At 44.3% G+C, this 21,049-nt stretch overlaps 1 protein-coding gene across 7 annotated transcripts in view; it reads left to right on the top strand.

Annotated features, from left to right (window-relative positions):
- The window catches only part of LOC147608722 (kinesin-like protein KIN-7C, mitochondrial), a 72,173-nt gene extending 52,064 nt beyond the window's left edge, over positions 1–20,109 (top strand). The window contains exons 17-28 of one of the 7 annotated variants that reach the window (XM_086788097.1): positions 5,627–5,848; positions 7,079–7,219; positions 7,311–7,436; positions 8,317–8,367; positions 8,492–8,539; positions 15,733–16,020; positions 17,933–18,452; positions 18,538–18,661; positions 18,784–18,873; positions 18,977–19,127; positions 19,225–19,571; positions 19,754–20,109. In XM_086788097.1, the coding sequence (XP_086644223.1) occupies positions 5,627–5,848; positions 7,079–7,219; positions 7,311–7,436; positions 8,317–8,367; positions 8,492–8,539; positions 15,733–16,020; positions 17,933–18,452; positions 18,538–18,587 (1,446 nt within the window). In that variant the 3' untranslated portion in view covers positions 18,588–18,661; positions 18,784–18,873; positions 18,977–19,127; positions 19,225–19,571; positions 19,754–20,109. Of the gene's footprint in view, positions 1–5,626; positions 5,849–7,078; positions 7,220–7,310; positions 7,437–8,316; positions 8,368–8,491; positions 8,540–15,732; positions 16,021–17,932; positions 18,662–18,783; positions 18,874–18,976; positions 19,128–19,224; positions 19,572–19,753 lie in introns of those variants that run through there. The other 6 variants (XM_086788092.1, XM_086788093.1, XM_086788096.1 and 3 more) reach the window with 6 other exon arrangements.
- The last annotated feature ends 940 nt before the right edge of the window (positions 20,110–21,049 follow it).

Below are 21,049 nucleotides of genomic sequence, written 5' to 3'. Positions count from 1 at the left end.
AGACTTTGGGATCCCATGAATAGAAAGATCATACGCAGCAATGATGTCATTTTTGATGAAACATGCATGTATAAGGAGCCTGCAAGGCAACAGGAGCCTGGCAGAGTCATCTTTGATGATGATGGACATCATGGACAACAACAAAGGGCTGTAAATCAGCCATTACAGCAGGAAAACCAGCCCTTAAATGGTGCTGAAAATGGTCCAAATGGACAGCCAGACATGGCAGAAGATATCCCTATGGATATACCACAGTTGGAGGATATACCGGGCATGATATTTCAGCCTTATGGCATGGAACAGGAGCCACCAATGGGTGATATGCAGGCTGGACAGCAACCTGCAAATGATGGTCATTGGGTACGGAGGTCCACAAGACCCTCCAGAGTCCCTGACAGGTTTGTTCCAGGGGTTGACTACTTGATGCTCACTGACTGTGGGGAGCCCTCATGTTATAAAGAGGCTTTACAGAGGGCAGACAAAGCTCTATGGGAGCGTGTCATGAAGTCAGAGATGGATTCTCTGCATAAAAATGGAACATGGAAGTTGGTGCCTTTGCCTGCAGGCAAGAAGGTTTTGCCATGCAAGTGGGTATACAGGCTCAAAGTTGCATCAGATGCTAAGCCAAGATACAAAGCCAGGTTAGTGGCTAAGGGCTTCAAGCAGGAATATGGTGTGGACTTTGATGAGATCTTCTCTCCAGTGGTCAAAATGACCACACTTAGAGCTGTGTTAGCTTTGGTTGCACATGATGATCTGGACTTGATTCAGATGGATGTGAAGACTGCTTTTCTTCACGGTGATCTCCATGAGGAGATATATATGCAGCAGCCAGAGGGTTATGCAGTAAGTGGAAAGGAGAAGCTTGTATGCAAGCTGAAAAAGAGTCTTTATGGGCTCAAACAGGCACCAAGAGAATGGTATCATAAATTTGATACATTCATGAAATCTCAAAAATTCAGGAGAAGTGACATAGATCACTGCTTGTACACCAAGAAAGCTTTGGATGGCAGTCTATTGATTCTCATTTTGTATGTTGATGATATGTTGATTGCCGGGAAATCTCGTAAAGAGATGGATGCTTTGAAGAAGAGGCTGCATGAAACCTTTGATATGAAGGATTTGGGTGATGCAAATCACATCTTGGGTATGCGGATACTTCGGGACAGAAATCAGCATGTGTTGTATTTGTCTCAGAAGGAATACATTGGCAAAGTCTTGCAGAGGTTCAATATGGACGGGGGGAAGAAAGCTAGTACTCCTTTGCCTCCATATGTGAAACTCAGTGCTATGGACAGCCCACAGTCAGATAGAGACAGGGCTGATATGGCCAAGATTCCGTATGCTTCAGCTTGTGGCAGTCTCATGTATGCCATGGTTGCTACTAGGCCGGACATTGCATTTGCAGTGGGAGTGGTTTCTAGATACATGGCCAACCCTGGCAAGAAGCATTGGGAAGCAGTGAAAGGTGTCATGAGATACCTGAAGGGCACACAGGATTTGTGCATTTGCTTTGGCAAACAGGATGCATTAGTGCATGGTTACACGGATTCGGATTATGCCGGTCATCCAGATAACCGGAAGTCTACTACCGGTTATGTATTTACATTCACAGGAGGTGCTGTGTCATGGATATCCAGGATGCAGAAGTGCACAGCCTTATCTACTACAGAGGCCGAGTATATTGCAGCCACAGAGGCTTGCAAGGAGGCATTATGGCTATCTCGGTTAGTGGTTGATTTGGGTTATACAGGGGATATTCCATTGTTGCATTGTGACAGTCAGAGTGCCATCCAGTTGGCAAAGAACCCTGTCTTTCATGCAAAGACGAAGCATGTGGATGTGAAGTATCACTTCATCAGAGAGGTGATAGAGAACAAGCAAATTCAGCTTGTTAAGATTCATACGGATGACAACCCGGCTGATCTGTTGACGAAGAGTTTGCCTCCGGAGCGGTTTGCTCATTGCAGACACTTGATGGGCATTGGATGAGGCCATTTTCAGCCTTGATATGGCCTTGTATATTATCATGTACATGCTGATTTTTTCTTTTCCTTTACTTAAGGGCACTTTGCCTTTAAGTGGGAGGTTGTTGGGGTAAAGGCGTTATGCCCACCCTTATAGTGTGTACAAGCCCATAAGTTATAGTACATAGTACACTTAGTACTTTTAATGTACTAAGTGCACTATGTGTACTAAGTGCAATATACATGTGTGATAGGGGAGTCACACACTCATGCTTTTTCATGAGTTGACTTATCCCCACAACTCTCTCTCTCTCTCCCTTGCTTCTCTGTGTATGTCTCCCATGAATGAACTCTAAACCCTAATTCAGGTTTCTCTCCATCAGATGCCTCAAGAAACTCGGTGTATCGTTAGCCAACTCATAGTCCAAAAGCTCCTGGCAATCTCAATCCAGATACTACGGCGCTCCAAGTTTCTACAACAATGAGATATAGCAAGGGAGCTAAGGGGCAGCCCTGATGTACAAAGTGAGAGATGTGGAAGCGCTCACCTCGACCTGCACGAGCAAGCACAGTGCTGTGAGTCTCCTGAAGGCAAGAGACCTCTGATATAATCTTGAGAAAATCCCATACGTGTGAGAGCACCCTCTAAGAAGTCCCAATCCACTCTGTCATGGGCTTTCTCAAAATCAAGGAGCAAGATTTCCAAGGGTTGATTACTTGCCTTGGCCCACACTACCGCCTCCTCGCAAAATGTTTTCAAAGATGCTTCTTCCTTGGAGGAATCCATTTTGTGTGTCATGATTGACTATCTGTAACACTAGCTGCAATCTCATGCTCGCTGTGTTGGCAGGAATTTCGTATGCAGTCCCAAGCAATGTGACAGGCCTCCAGTGGGAAATGTTAGTCTTATCAGCACCCTTAGGGATGAGGTGGATAAGAGTCAAGACCCTCGGTAAGAAAAGGAGGCATAGAGCTCGTGTTTCACATATCCCCTGTAATGCCTCAGTGATCTCATCCTCAATGTCATCCAAAATTCTCACGAAAAACATGGGGGAGAGGCCATCATCCCCATGACATTTACCTACCATGTGGTAATGCCTGAATCGCATGTCTTAGCTCATTTGCCGAAAAAGGGGCATCAAGTAATGCACACATGTCATCCGAAATCATCCTAGTCAAGAACTTCCAAACCTTTTGATTTGCCCTATACCTTTGAGGGGAGTGAGCCTTTGCTGATAATAAGCAGGCAGTGGAGCACTCTTGCATGTTTCACAGCTGTCTAACACATTCCTTGTTATGGGAGAGGCCATGGGTAACAAAGGAATGTTCATATATGACCAAAAACGCGACATCTTTGAAAAACACACGCTTTTTCTATATTTTTAGTATATGCAGTCTCGAAATATGTAAAAGTACTCTAAATATGAGCTCTTATCACCTATATTCATAATTTTATTTTAGTATATCTATTTTAATTAAACTTTAAACTATACTTCTGTTTTTTTTTCCCGTGAACACAAATGTGTTTATCTTTAGACCCGAAGATCTTTCCAATGAGTGTGGTCTTGACTTCTTTATCAAAATCTGCCTTTAAGGTCGTAAGTTTGTCTTCGGAGAAAAGGATTGTTCTCCTGGGCGATGGGGGTGGAGGATAATTGGCTTGGGCAGAAGCCATAATGCCAATCAAAGGGCGAGCGGCAGACTTGAACATAGTTTTTTTTTTTTCGTATGTTGACGCAAGCAAAGAAACAGGAGAGGCAGGAGGAGGGGCTTAGAGGGGAGAAGAAGGTGGACAAACAGAAAGGAGGGGGCGAGGCAATGGCGGGCAGGAGGGAAATGTGCACAGAGGGGTGTGGTTCAGGTAAAGGGGTGAATGGTGGACGGGAGAGAAATGCACAGAAAAGAGGGGGATTGGCAGAGGCAGAAGGAGAAGGGAAGAGTGGTGGGCAGGAGGAGAAGAAAACAGGCAGGTGGTCTTCAGGTCAGGACATACGTAGATCTCCGGCGTCAGCTGAAACATGTGTCTGACCCAGGGACCCCTTGAACAATGTTGTGTTTTGAAGACCTTCATTTTGTCTGGTTTCCATAGATATGACTTGAAGCTCTGGTGATCAATCTTCACTGCAAGTTCTGCACTGTAGAGGAAATGCTTGGAAAGCTTTAAAGTATGGATCACCTTCAACAACTCTTCTACTGCATGCAGATGACATCATACTAATTTCTCATTCTCTGAAAGGGCTTTTGTGTGCACACTAGTCCTTTCTGTGAGCTGAAGAATCTGCATGTAAACATCAATATAAGAAGTTTATCATCTTTCTTAGATCTAGGGTGGGAAGAACAGACATATTTTCAAATGTAAAGGGGAGCCAGTAGTTGCGGACATACATCGGTATCAGTTTCCCATTTCCTACTCTCCGTTTAAAATATCCCCCATTGATTTGCCCCTTTTAGTGCTCCCAAATTTATGCCTTTCCCCCAAATTTGCTCTCTGTTCACCCAAAGTATGACCTAATCTAAATTCTTCCATTTTTTTCAACTTTTTCCTTGATTCTTAAGATCACCAAAACTTTTATATTAGATATTTTTATTGACATTTTATTTCTTGCCTTTGGACTGTTCTCTTTTGGTAGACATCAGCTGTTTTCATTTCTCTTTCCATTCCCGTTCCATCCACCTTTGCTGGGGGATAGGCTATATCATGAAGAAGGCTGTTGATTCTCTGTCCTTGTAAGGGAAATGGTTATCTTGCACGATTAGAGAGTCAATGTTTCCAGGTCTATATACAAAATTCCCAAATAAAGAATTTTTTGTTTTACTCCATGGTCTGCCCAACAGCTTTTCATGGGGCAGTTTTTTGGGGGGTCACCCTGATCAAAAGGGTCCTCGTTAGGATTGAGAAGCCACTTAAGATCATCTTTCAGAGTTTGGAGGTGCACCTCGAGTTTGATGCTGTTTTCCAGGTCATCACTTACCTTCATAGGACTAGGTTCTTAGCACTTGATTGCCTATCAAGGATTGCACTTGCTGGGGCAGGGTGGTACTGCAATACCAGTAGATAACTGCTCTCTCTGTGTCACATTTCTGTGTGGGTTAAACAACTTGCAACTGATTACTGCATGACTTGGCTACTATACTGGATTTGCTACCGATTTGCATCTCTTGTCAGCTGCTTTGTTGACTGTACCCCTCAGTTTTGTAGTGTGCCATTAAGTTCTTGGCCTTCTATTTGCAGCTGGAAATAGAGTTGGCAGTGGGAATTCATGTGCATCCTTCGTCTGTGGATGCACTTTTTTTGGTAGCCCTGGAACAACCTTTGTGGGCCTGACAATTTATATATCTTGGTGAGGATGCACCTAATTTTGGACATTGATGGAACTGGGCTACTATAACTTGTAGGAATTGAGTGTGTCGTTTAGGCTATTGATGCTGGTGACAGTGGTCTGCTCTTTGAAGCCTTGTGAATGGACTCTCTTTCTGTGCTTGTTGATGGAAACGGCCTGAACAATCTCATAAATTTCTATCATGCTTCTCATTTTTCTATATGCGCATGCCTTATAGTGGCTAGTTGTTTTTCTAAAGCAGCAGATTGATAGTGTTCTAACTTTATAATAGCTTACACTCGGGAGTGCTTTGGTGGTGTCGGTGATGTTTTCATGTAGAAAAATGAACATGGCAGTTCTGCAGCAAGTTTGGATTCAGATAACTCTTCAAATGCTTCGCCTTCCACAAGTGGGTTACAAGTGGATCCTAGTTATGACTTCAAAGGTCGTCGTAAGTCTGTTAGTCGAAAGGTGGACGAGGTCTTGCTAGTCGAATCCATGGAATCTACACAGGCTGGTGAACTTTTTAGTGCTATTGTCCAAGGCAGGAGGCCACCCCCTGTAAGTTTTAAGTATGCATTTATATTGTGAGACTTTATTATTTTGTTAATTCTTTTAATGTTTTCATTCATGTGACGTCTTGAGGTACTCGTAGGGATAGAAACCATGCACGTGCCTGTGCTATGCGCTCATGTTCTAGAATTAAAGATCTAGTTTGCTCAGGTGGAAAAATGTACTAGAGCTGCACCATCTCGGAGAGGTCTTACTGAAGCTACAGACAGGGCGTCAGCATCAGCAGGATACCACTGAGTCATCCATCACTGACTTCTTTGGATCCCACCAGGTGGTTGTGATAGATACTCAGCACAACTGACATCCGAGGGGATTGAGTGACGACAGATGGGACACCTTGTATTAAGTGTAATATTATAATTGACTTTGTAAAAATACCTTAGGCTATTGACAACCTCATAATTTCCTCAAATCTTTATTATGTAGGAGCCGGCTTGCTGCCCGATTAGCTTCAAGGCTTCCTGACTGGGCTAGGGCTGCCTGCCATATGGGCTGCACGTAGTGCCTGCGCAAGTGCTCGGGGTCTGCTAGGCCTGTTCGGGACCTGCCCAGATGATGAGGAGGTGTGTCACAAGCAAAGTAATGACCTTTAGGGCCATAACTATGAACTTGCAGACATAGCAGCAGCAGACTACTTGAGCAGGAGTCACTAACTCTACCATGTGACTTCTGCACTCAAAAATCACATAACATTTTCCATTAGGTATCGATAGTTATAGGGCATGCCCTTGCATCTCCTATTACAGATTGTCTTACACATTCTATTATTTCGGTCTCATAGGCCACTTTGGCCTTTAGAGAAGTTAACAAATCTTCTGTCTCTTTCTCTTGCATGCACATGCGGGCATAAGTACGCACATAGCATACATGGTGGGTGTAATGGGGACATGCATGAATTATGTCAATGCTAGTGGCATTGTTGCCTTCCCCTCTTTGTGTAAACATGTAAGAGATCTTGAGAGTTTGGAACGCGTGAAGCTTCTATTGCATTTGTCATTGAGTTCTAGCCTTCATCATAGCAGAGTTTGCCAATCACCATTTCATACTCTAGGAAGAAATGAACACACATGTTATTATAAATAGATATGGATTTGGTGTTGAGAGGGGATGTTGGGGAACTGTCAGCAATTCAATATTGTCAACTGTTTTGCTTTACAACTTTCTTGCAGTTTGATCTAGCAGTTTTTCTAGAATCTTAACAGTAGTTATCCATCACAGTCAGGGACAACTATGGCCGATCAAATGGATCTTCTGAGAGAGCAACTAAAGATGCTTGCTGGTGAAGTTGCATTATGCTCTAGCTCATTAAAAAGGTTATCGGAACAAGCTGCATCAAATTCAGATGATATCCAGCTTCAAGTAAGACAACTTTCTGCAGCTGCACAAGAACAGGAAATGTTTACTGCTTTGATTGTCATGGTTTCATCGAGATTCCTTTTTTGTGCTTTAGGCACAGATGCAAAACTTGAAGGATGAGATGCAGGAAAAGAAAAGGCAAATGCGGGTGCTTGAACGGCGCATAATAGGAAGTGGAGAATCTGCACCAAATAATTCTGCCATTTTGGAGTTCTCCCAGGTATGAAGACGTCTTCATATGTACGTAAGGATGGCATTTACAAGCTATGGCCTTGCATTTCCAGTGCTTAATATATACCTGCAAGTATTCAATGTTCAAAATGCTACCCTCTGAGTGAGTGCGTGTGTGCATGTGTGTGTGTGTGTGTGTGCGCGTGTGTGTAGGGAGTGAAATTAGCTCAAAGAAGGATTGCCTCTCCTCTTTGTCCAAGATGTCATCATACTACTGAGAGTATTCCGCATTTATTGTGGTCTTGTTCATATTCTTCTGGACAAGATCTCCTATTTTTTATCTCTCAGATTTCCTGCACACAGGTTCTACACGTTTTTTTGGATGTTTGGCACGTTATCAGCTTTTTTGTCACAGTATTCTCTTTTCTTCCATTGGATCAGATACTGGGCCTTATGGACCCTCTGGCTACAGCGAAATCATGCATATCTGAATTCACCCCTTCAGCACCCTTATGAGTTCTTCCGAGCCTCGTTGCGGCAGTCCTTATATGATGCCGTACATGAGGAAGATTTGGATGTTTCTTGTGTTCAGCTTTTCTTTTACTGTTTCTGATGGATAGGGCATAGGCTCTTTTCTTGAGCACTGCCCTGATCTTGCATAGAACTTTTTTACTGCTGTTTTTAAGTTCTAGGGTTCAGACATTCTCTTGATGTCAAACCCTTTTGTACATTTATGATATAATGCAATTTCAACTGGTTTTACAAAAAAAAAAAGTGTGCGCGTGCCTGCATGCATGTGCATATGTGTAATGGTTTTGTCTGTTTTTATGACTTTTAACTGAACTGGAAAAGTGACCAAGTTGCCATTCAGTTCATACACAACACTAAATGCAAATTGAAAGGTCTCTGAATGTTGGATGGATGCGCAGAAAATTTCTAAGGTGACAAACCAGCTCAATGAGAAATCATTTGAACTCGAGGTATGGTGGACTCCTTAAGCTCTAGGATTGTTTGTTGATTGATCAATTAGACTGCAAAGGTAAACCTAATGAGCATATTTTTTCAGTTTGTGCAACCACTGATTCTATTTGATTGTGTTTGAAGATCAAAAGTGCAGACAACAGGATTCTTCAGGAGCAGTTGCAAGCAAAGGTAGGTCCGTTAACTGATACTAGCTCCTCTCTTCATATTTTGACTGTTATTTTGGCATGTTTTGAATGGAAGGTATATGTAATGAGCACATTCTAAGGCAGAGCAGTACATGAGATTCATTAGCTTACTCAGCAAGGGTATTTATCGTAGGGAAACCCCATGCACATGATTATCCAGATTGAATCTCTGAAAGGCTTTTGAAGTTTTTTAGTGCATTAACAGTTATGCTAGATGGTGGGTCAAGATTTGAGTGCCGAAATGCTTCCGGATCTAGCAAGTACTTAAAAGATGAGCTGAGAGGCCAATACAAGGGCATCAATGTGTCGCATCCACGTTAATCAGCCAGCTGTTAGAACAATAAAACACCACGCATGAAATGAATGACGTTTCAACCAAAAGTTCAATCCATATACTCCTGCAATCCTCACGAGCAAGGCAGGAAATAGAGGAAGTCAACAGTGGTCTAAGCTACATTACGGTCTGCATCATTTAGTATCCGCACTTCAGAATAACACAATCTAAGCAATCTATGGATACACCGACAGCAGAGAATGAACTCAGTTGTAAAGTCAAGCCGGTGTAGGAAGTGATTGCGTATTGTCCATAAGTGATTGCGTATTGTCCATGAGTGAATTGTTTGCTGAGTCCATGCATTTCAGGTGAAATAGAAAGGCTATATTTGGTAAAAGATTTGTTTGCAAAGGTTTGAAAGTGTAGAACACTCGTGCCTATGTGCTAGGGTTTTCAAAGATAGAAAAGAGTGTAGTGGAATCACACATAGAGCACACATGAGACTCCTAAACTATTGAACTGTATATGTACAAGAAAGAAGTGTTACAACTGTATTCAAGTACACATTGAGAATGAAGATGCCAGTTCTCAGCTCACACTGCTGAAGATCTCCTGGCCAGCCCACTCTCTAAGAGAAACACTTTGTAGAAAGACCAGCGTTGAGAAATGCAAATGATTCTCTACGAATTTGCTACGTACGTATATATATGCATCGCTTTGTTGGTTGGCCTTCGTAAATTACTGTTGGCCAGTAATAATGCCCACGACCAACTAATAATCATGTTTTCACTCGTGTGGGCCTGCCGGACCTGCCCAAACCCTGCCCGACCATGCTTGTGGCCTTTCACACCTGGCTGGTCCGCCCAGCTTCTGGGCGCTCTCTTCTATCTGATGCTTGGCTGGGGCAAACTGATGCATGGCTGATTTGTGTGTGCGGCCTGTGCTTGAAACACCCGTAGATGTACCGTGTGTCACATTCTCCCCCACTTGCATTGCAGTTGTCCCTAGCTCCATGGCCTCTTGATAAGCTTTTAACAATGGGCGAGACTCACCCGTTTACTGATCCTCATCAAACCAGAGTGTCTATTGGATCGGACAGCCCTTGAACTCAAGAAGATACTGTAGTTGCTTCCAACAAGAACCTCGCTTGTACTGGCGCAAAACAAACCTGCTCTAGTACCAAGATCTCTTATAATCCTCCGTCATCCACCAACTCGGGTTCATCCTCATTCGGTGTCCTGAGGCTCTGCATCCTTGTCTCTCTGCAAATGAACTGAGCTTCACCTCTAGCACCGATCCATAGAGTTTGGCCAATGTGGCCAATCATGATTGTTGTGTAGTTATTAGGATCAAGTGGATCTCCGGATTTCAGGATGGGGTATCACAAAGGGGTGTATTTAGTAGGGGTGCTAGGGTATCATCGGCATGTTAGATGTACTTGACAGTGGGTGCCTTGTTATCCTGGGCCTGCCCATTACATAGTCTACGGATGGCCTTGAGGACCATACCCTTTGTGAAGAAGTTGGAGGTGGTGGGGCGGGCATTTGTGTTGGAGGTGGCAATTCTCGTAGCTACTCTCGGGTTATCACATGACTAGAAGTTGTGGATTATCTCATATACAAGAGCATGGGAAGTCGAAGAGCCAGTCATAGGGTGTGGTGGCACCTTGTCATAGATATCTCCTCCGGCTGGGTTTTTGGGGGAGAGCAACGCCTAAGAGATGGGAGCCCAGCCGCCGACGTTGCTCAGTGCCCTAGGATGGTGTGCGTGCTGTTGCTATGTGACTTTGGCATGGTATCAGAGCCCGGCCTGCGTGGTCTTGGGCGGTCCTAGCCTCTATTTGATCGAGGTGCTTGAATTGGAGGTTGTTGGAGGTGGCAATTCTCGTAGCTACTCTCGGGTTATCGCATGACTAGAAGTTGTGGTGGATTATCCCATATGCAAGAGCATGGGAAGTCGAAGAGCCATATATAGGGTGTGGTGGCACCTTGTCATAGATATCTCCTCCGGTTGGGTTTTTGGGGGGGAGCAACGGCTAGGAGATGGGAGCCCAGCCACCGACGTTGCTCAGTGCCCTAGGGTGGCGTGCGTGCTGCTGTTGCTGCGTGACTTTGACATGGTATCAGTTCTCGGTCTATGTTGTCTTGGGCGGTCCTAACCTCTGTGTGAATAACCACACAGGGGTTCTGTAGTGCCAAGTGGGCTCACCATCACTATATGTGAGAAGAGGACTAGGTCACCAGAGCCTCGGGAAGGCTTCCCAACGCTTCCGCATACGGTGAGAATCACCTTGAAGCTTTCCCTATTACTGGCCGCGGAGGGTATGAATGATGTCGAGCTAGATGCTCTTGATGGACTCCGCAGGCGGAGTGGGGGTGCCTTCGATGGCTTCGTTGCATCGAGCTCTCTAGATGTGCCATGCAACAATGCTGCTACAAATCTCCCATCTCTGGCTCGAACTGGTAGTCCAGTGACTAGTAGATGGGGTTGGGACTGCTGTCAAGCTGCGAAGGTGAGAGACCTGAAGGGCTAGCCCCCCACCTTTCTGCACATAAGCCATGACAACCTTTGCCTCAGTGGCCCAAGCGACAATGCCCCATGTAATAATAAGGGAAGAGGCCTTGTCCATAGTGAAAATGCGGAGAATCCGTTCCCAAACTTGCTGAGCCTTCGGGCAATCCCAAAGACAATGTCGCTGAGACTCGTGGGGATGGCCACATCTCAGACATGCTGCTGGTCTGCCTCTAATGGCCAACCACGTGCCAACCGCTAAACTCTTATGTGCCAGCCACAAAAAGAGAGTGATCTTCCAAGGTCGAAAATTGTCCAAGAGCCTTCTAGAAATTTGAGAGAAAGCATGGTGAGAGGTGGTGAGACTACCAATGTCCTGTTGCTGTTGCTGGAGTGCCCTTGACCTTGAGCATCTAGATCCTACAGCCAAGCCATGCGGTGTATGCAAAAAATGGGGTACCCGGAGTCTCCTCTTTGTCTGCAGGATCTAACCAACTCCCTCGGGTCCCACTAGAGGCGCGTGATGGGCGGCTCTCCCAAATCCATAAACGCCAGAGTCTCTCCCTGGCCACCTTGGCCGGTAGTGGGTAAATGTGCCACTCATGTGCATGGAATCCGATCACCCTCACCCTCTGTAACGTGCATCACCTGAAGTTCTCCGGGGGGCTCTGATCTCACTAATCTACCATGAGGTCTAATTGAAAAAGTGAGCAAGACAGAGCTCTCATCCGTGCTAAGGCCACCTTCCATGAGGTCCCAGTGATGAAGTAAAAAGAAGACTGGAAGCTTGCTCCTCTCGAGCATTTTCCCCTAGGGAGTGCCGTCAAGGCCTCTCCCAGCTCCTCGGCTATGAAGGGAGTCAATAGGAAAGATTGGAGAGCGAGGGAAACAACCTCACTTGTGTGCCGCCAAACCCGCTTACGCGCGTGAGGATATGGAGGCACCCGTGAGAAGGGATTTGAAAAAATTTGTGGCTATGGCTCTCACATTTGGGGGAGGGGGGGGGGTCACAGACGATAATCGCCTTTACCCCAACAGCATCTGGATCCTACGGCCAAGCCATGTTGTATATGCAAAAATGGGGGCATCTAGAGTCTTCTCCCGATCCGTGAGATCATGCCAAGTCCACCACTGCAGCCGCGTGAGAGGTCGGCACTCCCAAATCCATAGCCGCCATAATCTCTCCCTGGCCACCTTGGCCGATGCTGGATCTATGTGCCATTCCCGTGCCCAAAAACCAATCACCCTCACCCTCTGCAAGGTGCAGTCTCTAAAATCCTCCAAGGGGAGCTCTGATCTCTCTAGTCTGCCATAGGATCCAATAGAAAAGTGAGCATACCACTGTCCTCTTCTGCTCCATGGACCGCCACGAGGATATCGTGTCTGGTAAACACGCCTAGCCACACCGGGGGGTCGGGTCTGGAATAGGAGTCAGCCACTCCTGACGAATAGTTGAGTCAATGTCGATGCTGAGCCTGTCTCTACCCCAGATCCCTGTCAGGCCTCTCTCTTGCTCCTCCTGATTACACCTGCCAAACGATTTTTAAATTGTGCATCATCTTCCTCTTTACTAGGCATATCTTCTGGCTGTGTTACATCCTCATATTCTGCATCATCTGCAGCCTGTTCTCCTGCAAGAATATCCTCAGATTCATTTCTCTCAAGAGAGGTCTCTTGCTCTTCCTCTTCATCATAAAAATATTCATCTTCTGTGTTTGACATGCTGCTGAATTTTTCAGCACCGACTTTCCTCGAGTCAACCACGAGCTCACCCCCTTAAGAAAGTTGATGATGGGTCCCGGCAACGGAACCTTGAAACCGGCCTCTGGTAGAAACCAAAGTGCGGTAGACTAGTAGACACCCTTCCAATTGTAGTCCAAATAAATAACAAATTAACAGGAGCTAGAATGCTCTAGAACTGAAAGGAAATCGACACCTGTTGTCCCCAAAGCTTGGCGCCCCTTTCGGTATTTCTTTATTCAAATTCAATGAAATGTATAACTAAGTACAACAAAGCCAGTCCAGGAAAGTAAACCTGCATGTCCAATCTGGCAGCCCTCAAGACCACTTAGCACAGAGGATTCACACACAGATCTGTGTCCCACAAAAGCAACACACTGTGCTTCCCTCTAATCAACCAAGACAATTCAACAGGGCAGCCTTGAGCACACATCTGGCTGTTCCATGAACATGGTTTCAAACTCAGTTCAAATACACATCCACTGTCCAATCTCTGTTTCCACCCTTAAAACTGCTATACCCTTCCTCACAAAGGGGCAGATGAAACAACTCTGCAGCAGACATAAGCCAGTGGAAAGAAAGAAAGATTGATATGTTCAGAGCTTACCAATTTTTACGCGTGGTTCTGCACCAAAGGGACTGACCGTACCAATCTGTACTTGCAACATGCTGTCTGTACTTTTCTCCTTGCAGCTGCTTGACTGATGCACCGACTGTACTCTGATGATGCGCCGCTTGCAGCTTATGATGCGCCACCCACAACTGTTCAGGATTGAACAAGACTGTACCCGCTTGCTGTCCCGTACAGGTCTGCAGTACCCGCCTGTACCAGTACATACAGTTCTGCGCCTGCAGTTGCCTGCTCAGTATCAGCTCGTACCTGGTTGTCCTGCGCCAGTTGATGTGCAGCAGCCTGTACCTGCTGTCGTACAGCAGCCGCCGCCTGTACCAGCTGTACGGAACTGCAGCCACCTGTTCTGTCCGTACAGTTTCCGTCGCCTGTACCTGCTGGACAGGGTTGTCCTTGTCAGCCTGCTCTGTACGGCCTGCAACCACTTGGTCTGTACGGCTAGTGTTCTGTATGGCTTGCTCTTCACGCAGCAAAATCAGCAGCCACACTCTATGCAGCAGTCGATAGTGTTTTTCTTCTCCTCCACGCAGGTAGCTTGCACGATCTCCGAGAGAGAGAAGAGAGAGGCGTGTACCTCCCAAAGTGGAGTTGCCCCTTTTCCCCAAAAATATCCTAGTGGCCCCTTTCTCAAATTTATCAAACTTTCTAAGGGTCACTTATGCCTAGGGGCCACCCAAGGTTAAAACATTAAAAATAATAAATCCCTTGGTCCCCCTTCACACTTGGGGATGTCCACATATTTCTATTTGTCCAAGAACCCAAATGTGAATCATTAAATATTTATCTTGCTCACCAACCACCCCCTCAATTTTGAAAAAAGACGAAAGATTTGGGATGAATGCTATGATTAAGCTGGATTTGCAAATATTAAAAAAAGTCCCAAAATTTTTCTGATGAATGCTTTGTACCTTCTATCTGAAAGCACTACTGCATGTAAACAGGTGCTTGCACAGGTTGCATTTACACCATCATCACACAATGTCCTCTGAGCCTGATCGCCTTTGGATTGTGTGTAGCAACAGGGATGTTGCTTTGCTACTTTTGGTCTGCCATGCTGGGCTGGTGTCGTCGGCGTACAAGCGGATAGCTACTGGCGGCAAGGTGGCAGCTGCAGTTTGCATCAGGCGGAGCAGACGTGGTGCTGAGTTGTGAGGCGCCAGGTGGCTGTTGGCAGCACGCGAACAGACGATGAGCTGGATGGAGTGCTGGTGGTGGCATTTGTTGGCAGTAGTGGTGCAGTGGACGAGAGGCTTGAGCAGCAAGGCAGTGCTAGTCGAGGCAGTGTATGGAGGCAATATGCACCGGCTCTAATAACAAATGATGAAACAGCTAGGGTTAGGGTTTGCAGGTATAGTACTCAGCTATGGTGGTTGAAAGATCTTCATGTCATAGGTGTGTGCAGAAGGATAGAGAGAGAAGAGAGAGAACAAAGCTCTTTTAGAGAGAGTGAAGTACATGTTTGAATGATGTGACTGTTTGCTTTTTTGCTTCAATGAAGTTCCAAGTACCTTTATAGGTTACAAAGGTCTACCTCCTGACATCATTCCTTATGTCACAGCTTACACAAATATCTAGATATTATTCATACCCATAAGAGGTGGTTCACACACAAACATACTATGACACTCATAAGGGTGGGTTCACACATAGGGAAGACCTAGTGATGTGTAGAGGAAGGTATGGAGATGAAGAGGAAGAGGTCATAAGGTGCAAGGGAGGGGAAGAGGATGTGACTTGTAGAGGAGAAGAGGAAGTGACAAGCAATAGATAGTACATAAGCTAATAAGGTTTACCTGGACTAGTTCATAACGCAAGAAAACGTGCATTATCTTCTTTGCATATGCATGACCTGTTAGGATAAATCATAGAAAGTAATCATAAAGAAGGTGCCCTTGTGACACATGGAAAAAGATAATATAATAAGGCCCCATTGAGATTTGTCTTAATATGAAGAATCTAGACGTAGCCATTACTGATAACAATGAAAAATTATATGATCTTTGTGAATTTTTGGTTGCAGGTAACAGAAAACAAGGAACTGCAAAATACTATTGTGGCTCTTCGTGAACAACTTGCTGCAATAAGCAAGGACTCTACACAACGAGAGGGTGCAGCTGCACACATTGATAATTGTTACAAGACAACTGCTTCTGTAGAAAGTATTGAGGAGGCGGATGGTTTGTTGAGTACCGAAAACATGTCTCTGGACATTGGATATGCAGAGGGAGCAGAAATGAAAGGTCCATTTGCTCTGAAGCAAGGAGGTGCAAAGGAAGCATTTGAGCTGCGGTCTGAAATTCTTCAACAGGTGGGTTACTCCATGTTTGTAATTCTCATGTATAAGGTTTATTCCTGGTTATCTGGCAGTAGTGTATTTGCTGTGATTGTTCGAATGTATGAATTTGCCAAGGCTTTACATGCTCTGTTTACGTTTGCTCATAATAAGTTCTCATGTACACCCTTTATAAAAGATAAGATTATTAATTTTTTGATTCTCGTGAAACAATTAAGTTAGAAAAAAAAGTTGAGCTCTTGGCTTACGTTTACAAGAAAGAGACCATTAAGTGCAATGGAGGTGATCGTCAGTGTACTTGGGCCTTGAGAGCTAGGAAACTGACTCCATCACCGATACTCTGCAAGGCCTTATAAAGGTGTGTCTTGTGAATTGTGGGTTCACCATGAAATTAAAAGAAGCTATTTGGGAGGAGCTTGACTGTAGGCCAAGTTGGGACCATCCGCCAAGTGATGAGGACCTTTGGTTTGGTTAGGCCAATGAGAAGGGAGGCAGTCAAGGTGGTGGAGTTGTGACGGAAGGGGATGGGGTGAATCGTGTGAGGTAACTGCAGGTGGTGTGTTGGCGTAAGTTCATTAGAAAGTTTGTGTCGTGTAAATATGGAGAATATGAAAAGCAAGGTTTGACTAATTAGAATCTACATATAAACCTCACTGGATGACTGCCGTCAATTGAAAACAGTAGGTTTTAAAACCATAATTTGCTCCAACTGCCTCTTTGGTGCTGATTCCTTCTCCATATCAGATGTCATGTCTTATACTTGCGAAGATGTGGGAGGATTACCTTCACACAGCTTTCAAAGTGGCTAGTTAGTGCTGTTTGAGGTTGCTCTCATTGCGAGAATGGAAAGGGAAATGTCCATGGGTCATTTGTCAGGGTAGTCTATCTTGATGACTTTTGCATATATAGCTCGAAGCTTTACACATTTTGCAAAGGTGGAATTGGCTCTTAGAAAGCTTGATGACTTAACAAGCAACCTTAATCATACAAAATGCCACGTAGTTGAATCAAAGGTCACTCTTTTAGGCCATCAGGTATCATGTGAAGGCATTCATATAGACCTCAGAGGGTAGATGCCATCTTATCTCTTGCTCCACCAAGGAATGTGAAGCAATTAAAGACATTTGTGCAAGGGTTACTGTTACACACTTGAGTAGGTTTTTCGATGCATTTCCTCAGCTTTTATACCCTTTGCATCATTTGGCTCAATAGGATGTCATGTTTTGTTGAAATGATGCATACAAAGCCATTCCTCCGAAACTTGTTCCGGATAGGAACTACTTGCAGATAGCGGAAGCTCTGTGACAATGCAAGAATACAACAGTTGCTGTGATAGCAGCACAACTGAAAAACAGGATCATGCCATGCCCAATACTGGTGTGCAAATGAGGATTGGGGTGTTTGGGTTGCTCAAACTAGCTTTCCCTCGCATAGGGGGCCTCGCGAGTAATCTTGAATTTTGGCACACTTAACTGAGAGTGGAGCATTGACAAGATGTTGGTTCAGTAGTAGCTCCTTCCACGAGTCTATTTGTTCAAGGTCCTCCTCTCACAAGGATGGTTATCATCTCCATTTCTGAATTTTTGGTCCCAAAGGGTCATCTCCATTTCCATCTCCCTCTTCATGGCCACCCGCCCTCCCAACCCCCTAGCACACATGCGGTATCAATGTGCTCTAAGGAACCTGGAACCTCAGTTCTCACAAACCATACTCTCGCTCAATGAACGTGGCATGAAGACGTGTGCCATGGCTAGCTTGGGCCTAGTTAATCTCCAAGGTGCCAGCAAAAGCATCATAAATGGAATCAGCTTGCCTTTCTCATGCTTTGGCATTCGTGATATACGTAATAATTATGTGGCATATGGTGCCTATAATTCATGATGGCCTGACCTATTTTTTGGCTTATGTTTGATTTTTTTTGTTTTAGGTGATGGAGATTGAGATGCTTAAAGTGGAGAGGGACCAGTTGCTAGAGGAAAAGGATGCTCTTCAAGTTCAAAGCTGTAAACTGGCAGAGGAAGCATCATATGCCAAGGAGCTAGCTTCTGCTGCGGCAGTGGAGCTTAAGAACCTAGCCAAAGAGGTTACGAAGCTTTCTTATCACAATACAAAGCTGGCTGCTGAGCTCACAACTGCTCAAGAGCTGGCTTATGCTCGGGTGGGATCGAAGTCGGGGTTAAATGGAGCTTATATTGCATTGAGTGCAACTGGAAGATCTGAAAGGCATCGATTGAATACAAGAAAGTCAGAAGATGTGATATCTGAGGATCTGAGGAGAGAGCTGCTGGCAAGCAAGGAGAGAGAGGCTTCCCTTGAAGCCTTGCTAGCAGAGAGAGACCTAAAAGAGGCAGAGATCTGGAAAAAGATGGAAGAAGCAAGTGTACGGGAAATGGCTTTGGAAAATGATCTTGCTGGAATGTGGGTGCTTGTTTCAAATCTTAAGAAAGGTAGAGTCAAAGATGACATGAGTGCATTGGACTCCCAAGACTTGTCAGGGCTTTCTGAGCATTTGATGAATATTGAGTGTGCTAGACATGGAGATAGACTGGGAGCTGAGAAGATTCAAGATATTATGGATTTGAAAGCTTTGGAAGACTGTCTAGAGGAAGAGAGGCATCACAGTGCAGAACTTGAATCACTCGTCTCTCAGTTGAAGGTAAATTTTTGTCAGAATTTTTGGGTAACGATCACCATGGAACATGTGTATACTCAATGATAGAATTGCTTGACTTTTGTCACATCGGTAGTTCTTAGTATTTTGATTTTTTTTCTGCACAGAGTGAGGATCTAGATGGGCTAGATCTTGCTGCTTTGGAAGATCTAAGTGCCCTTCATGTTGAAGCATTGACCCGATTGTGCCATGCCAAAGTATGTTTCATAATTTGTCGCGATTTTCGCAGGCCGTAGGGCTGTTCTTTGGTGTTGTCCACAGATGCAGGGGTTGGTGTGCTTTGATATAACTTATTTGCAGGCTAGAGTGCAGGAGAAGTTCGAGGAGAAAGAGAATGGATGCTTACGACCAGTGGATGAGCCCAGTAAAGAAGAAAGGAATGACCGCATCTGTAAAGTCTGTTTTGAAGCACCCACAGCAGCAGTTCTCCTTCCTTGCCGCCATTTTTCTTGTAAGACCGTATACATCATTGCAACTTGTAGTTTCTGGGTGTTGATACTAGATACCACTTTTTTGACTTCTGGCTTGCTGTTTGTGGGTCAATACAGTGTGTAAATCATGTGCAGTAGCATGTACAGAATGCCCACTTTGTAGGAGTACGATCCAGGGTAGGATCATCACATACATATCCTGAAATTGGCCCCTATGATGGATGGGAGTTTGCTCTCTGCCTGGAAAGTCAGAGGCTGTTCAGTTTTCTCCGTTGGATGTGGCTTTTAGTCCTTGCAAATTGCGAAACACACTTGAGATTGTGACAAGGTGTGGTGGACAACGTTCTTTGCAGCAATATTTTTTCTCGAATTTTCAACCAAAAAGAGTAGTATGTGGAACTGGGTGCCAGAAGCAGCTCGTGTTGCCATTGCTTCAGAAACCAACTCAAAATCCTTGGAAAGTGGTAATATTACCAGACATGTCTAACATACTGTAGAAGCTTCCATCTTGCCCATAGTCTCTGTTTAATGGTGGTAAAGGAGGTCACTGTTTCCATACCAAATTCCTGCTACTCTCAGGGACTGAAATGTGAGCGTGTGTGCGTGGGTGTGGTGATGCTGACTTGCTTCATTGTTGTTATTGCAGATCAATTTCTGAAACATGTCTGCAAGTTGCCAAGTTGCTGAAGGGTTGCAATCACCTTGCATTCTTATCATGCAGCTTTGGTTGAAGAGTTGTATCAATTTTTCTGTTGTAATAAGGTGGGGGAGCTTCACTCTAAAAACAAAGTCACTGCTGAAGTCAAAAAGCTCATCCGTTCTGTATAGATTGCTGCCCAAAAAGTAAGGCAAGCGTAAAGCGTGCTACGTTCAACCCTGAGTGCATTCTATCTGAAGCTATTGTTTGCGCCAAGAGCAAGTTGTATGATCATGCATAATCTTAGGTTTTTCAGGAGTTGTAGAATATTTCTTCCATATTAATAAGGATTAACTTTTTTAAAATAGTCACGATGTTACTAATCATGCCTCTCTTTATAATACTAATGCATGTACATTTCACTTATTATGCCAGAAGCCAATTGAGAGAGAGAGAGATTGACCAAAGGGTCCATGAGACTGCAAGTATTACAATGAGACAATAAAGTGATTGAATCATAGAAAAAATGTAAAAAACCCAACAAGAGCTAAAAGAAAAAACAGCCATTGTCTCTCGGAAAAATAAAAGTCATTGTTAACCATTGCATTGGTCTACATGGTTTCACTCGCCCGACTTACCATATAGGTGCTTTGCCATTTTACCCACATGAACGGGCACTTAACTTTTGTAAGACAACATTAAAAATATAGCGTAATCATTACCATGCACTTAATATCAAATAAGGAAAGTTGATGGACTTGGCGTACATAATCGCTTAAGATTAGTAATAGAGATTAGATCATTTTTAAATTTGGTCAGTCTAGTTTGAAAACTAGTCATTTTTTGCAATAAGCAAGACAATCATTTTCTTGAAATAATTTTGTTGTGAGCTCTCTCTTCATTCTTCTTCTTCTTGCTTGATTGCATGCTATTGAATCTTGTTTGCTTGGCGGATGCATGTCAAATCAGTTTGATTGTAGGCTTTCTTTGTGCATTAGCTTCTTCTTCTAACCCGGTCTTTGGTGACAGAGAACCATTGTGAAGAGGAATCTTTTGTTGTCTCCATCAAGACATAGAGAGCTCTTTCTTCATTCTTTTGGTAAAGGAGTATTTCGGTGTGACAACAGAGTGAGGACATAACGGGACAACCTAGTGCACTCACATTAGGAAGCTGTAGGTTATAGTTCAAATAGGGAAAGTCTACAGATTTAGTATATATAGTTGCAAGGTTATTAAGAAAGGTCAGATCTTTTTTTAGTTTGGTTGGTCTAGTGTAAAAATTAGTTATTTCTCAACATTGAGATA

Source organism: Cibotium barometz, chromosome 52 (assembly GCF_041138505.1).
Source record: "Cibotium barometz isolate CiBa-2024 chromosome 52, ASM4113850v1, whole genome shotgun sequence".
Classification (NCBI taxonomy): domain Eukaryota; kingdom Viridiplantae; phylum Streptophyta; class Polypodiopsida; order Cyatheales; family Cibotiaceae; genus Cibotium; species Cibotium barometz.
Note: the sequence above shows the minus strand (reverse complement) of the source record. Positions and strands in the feature narration are given on the sequence as shown.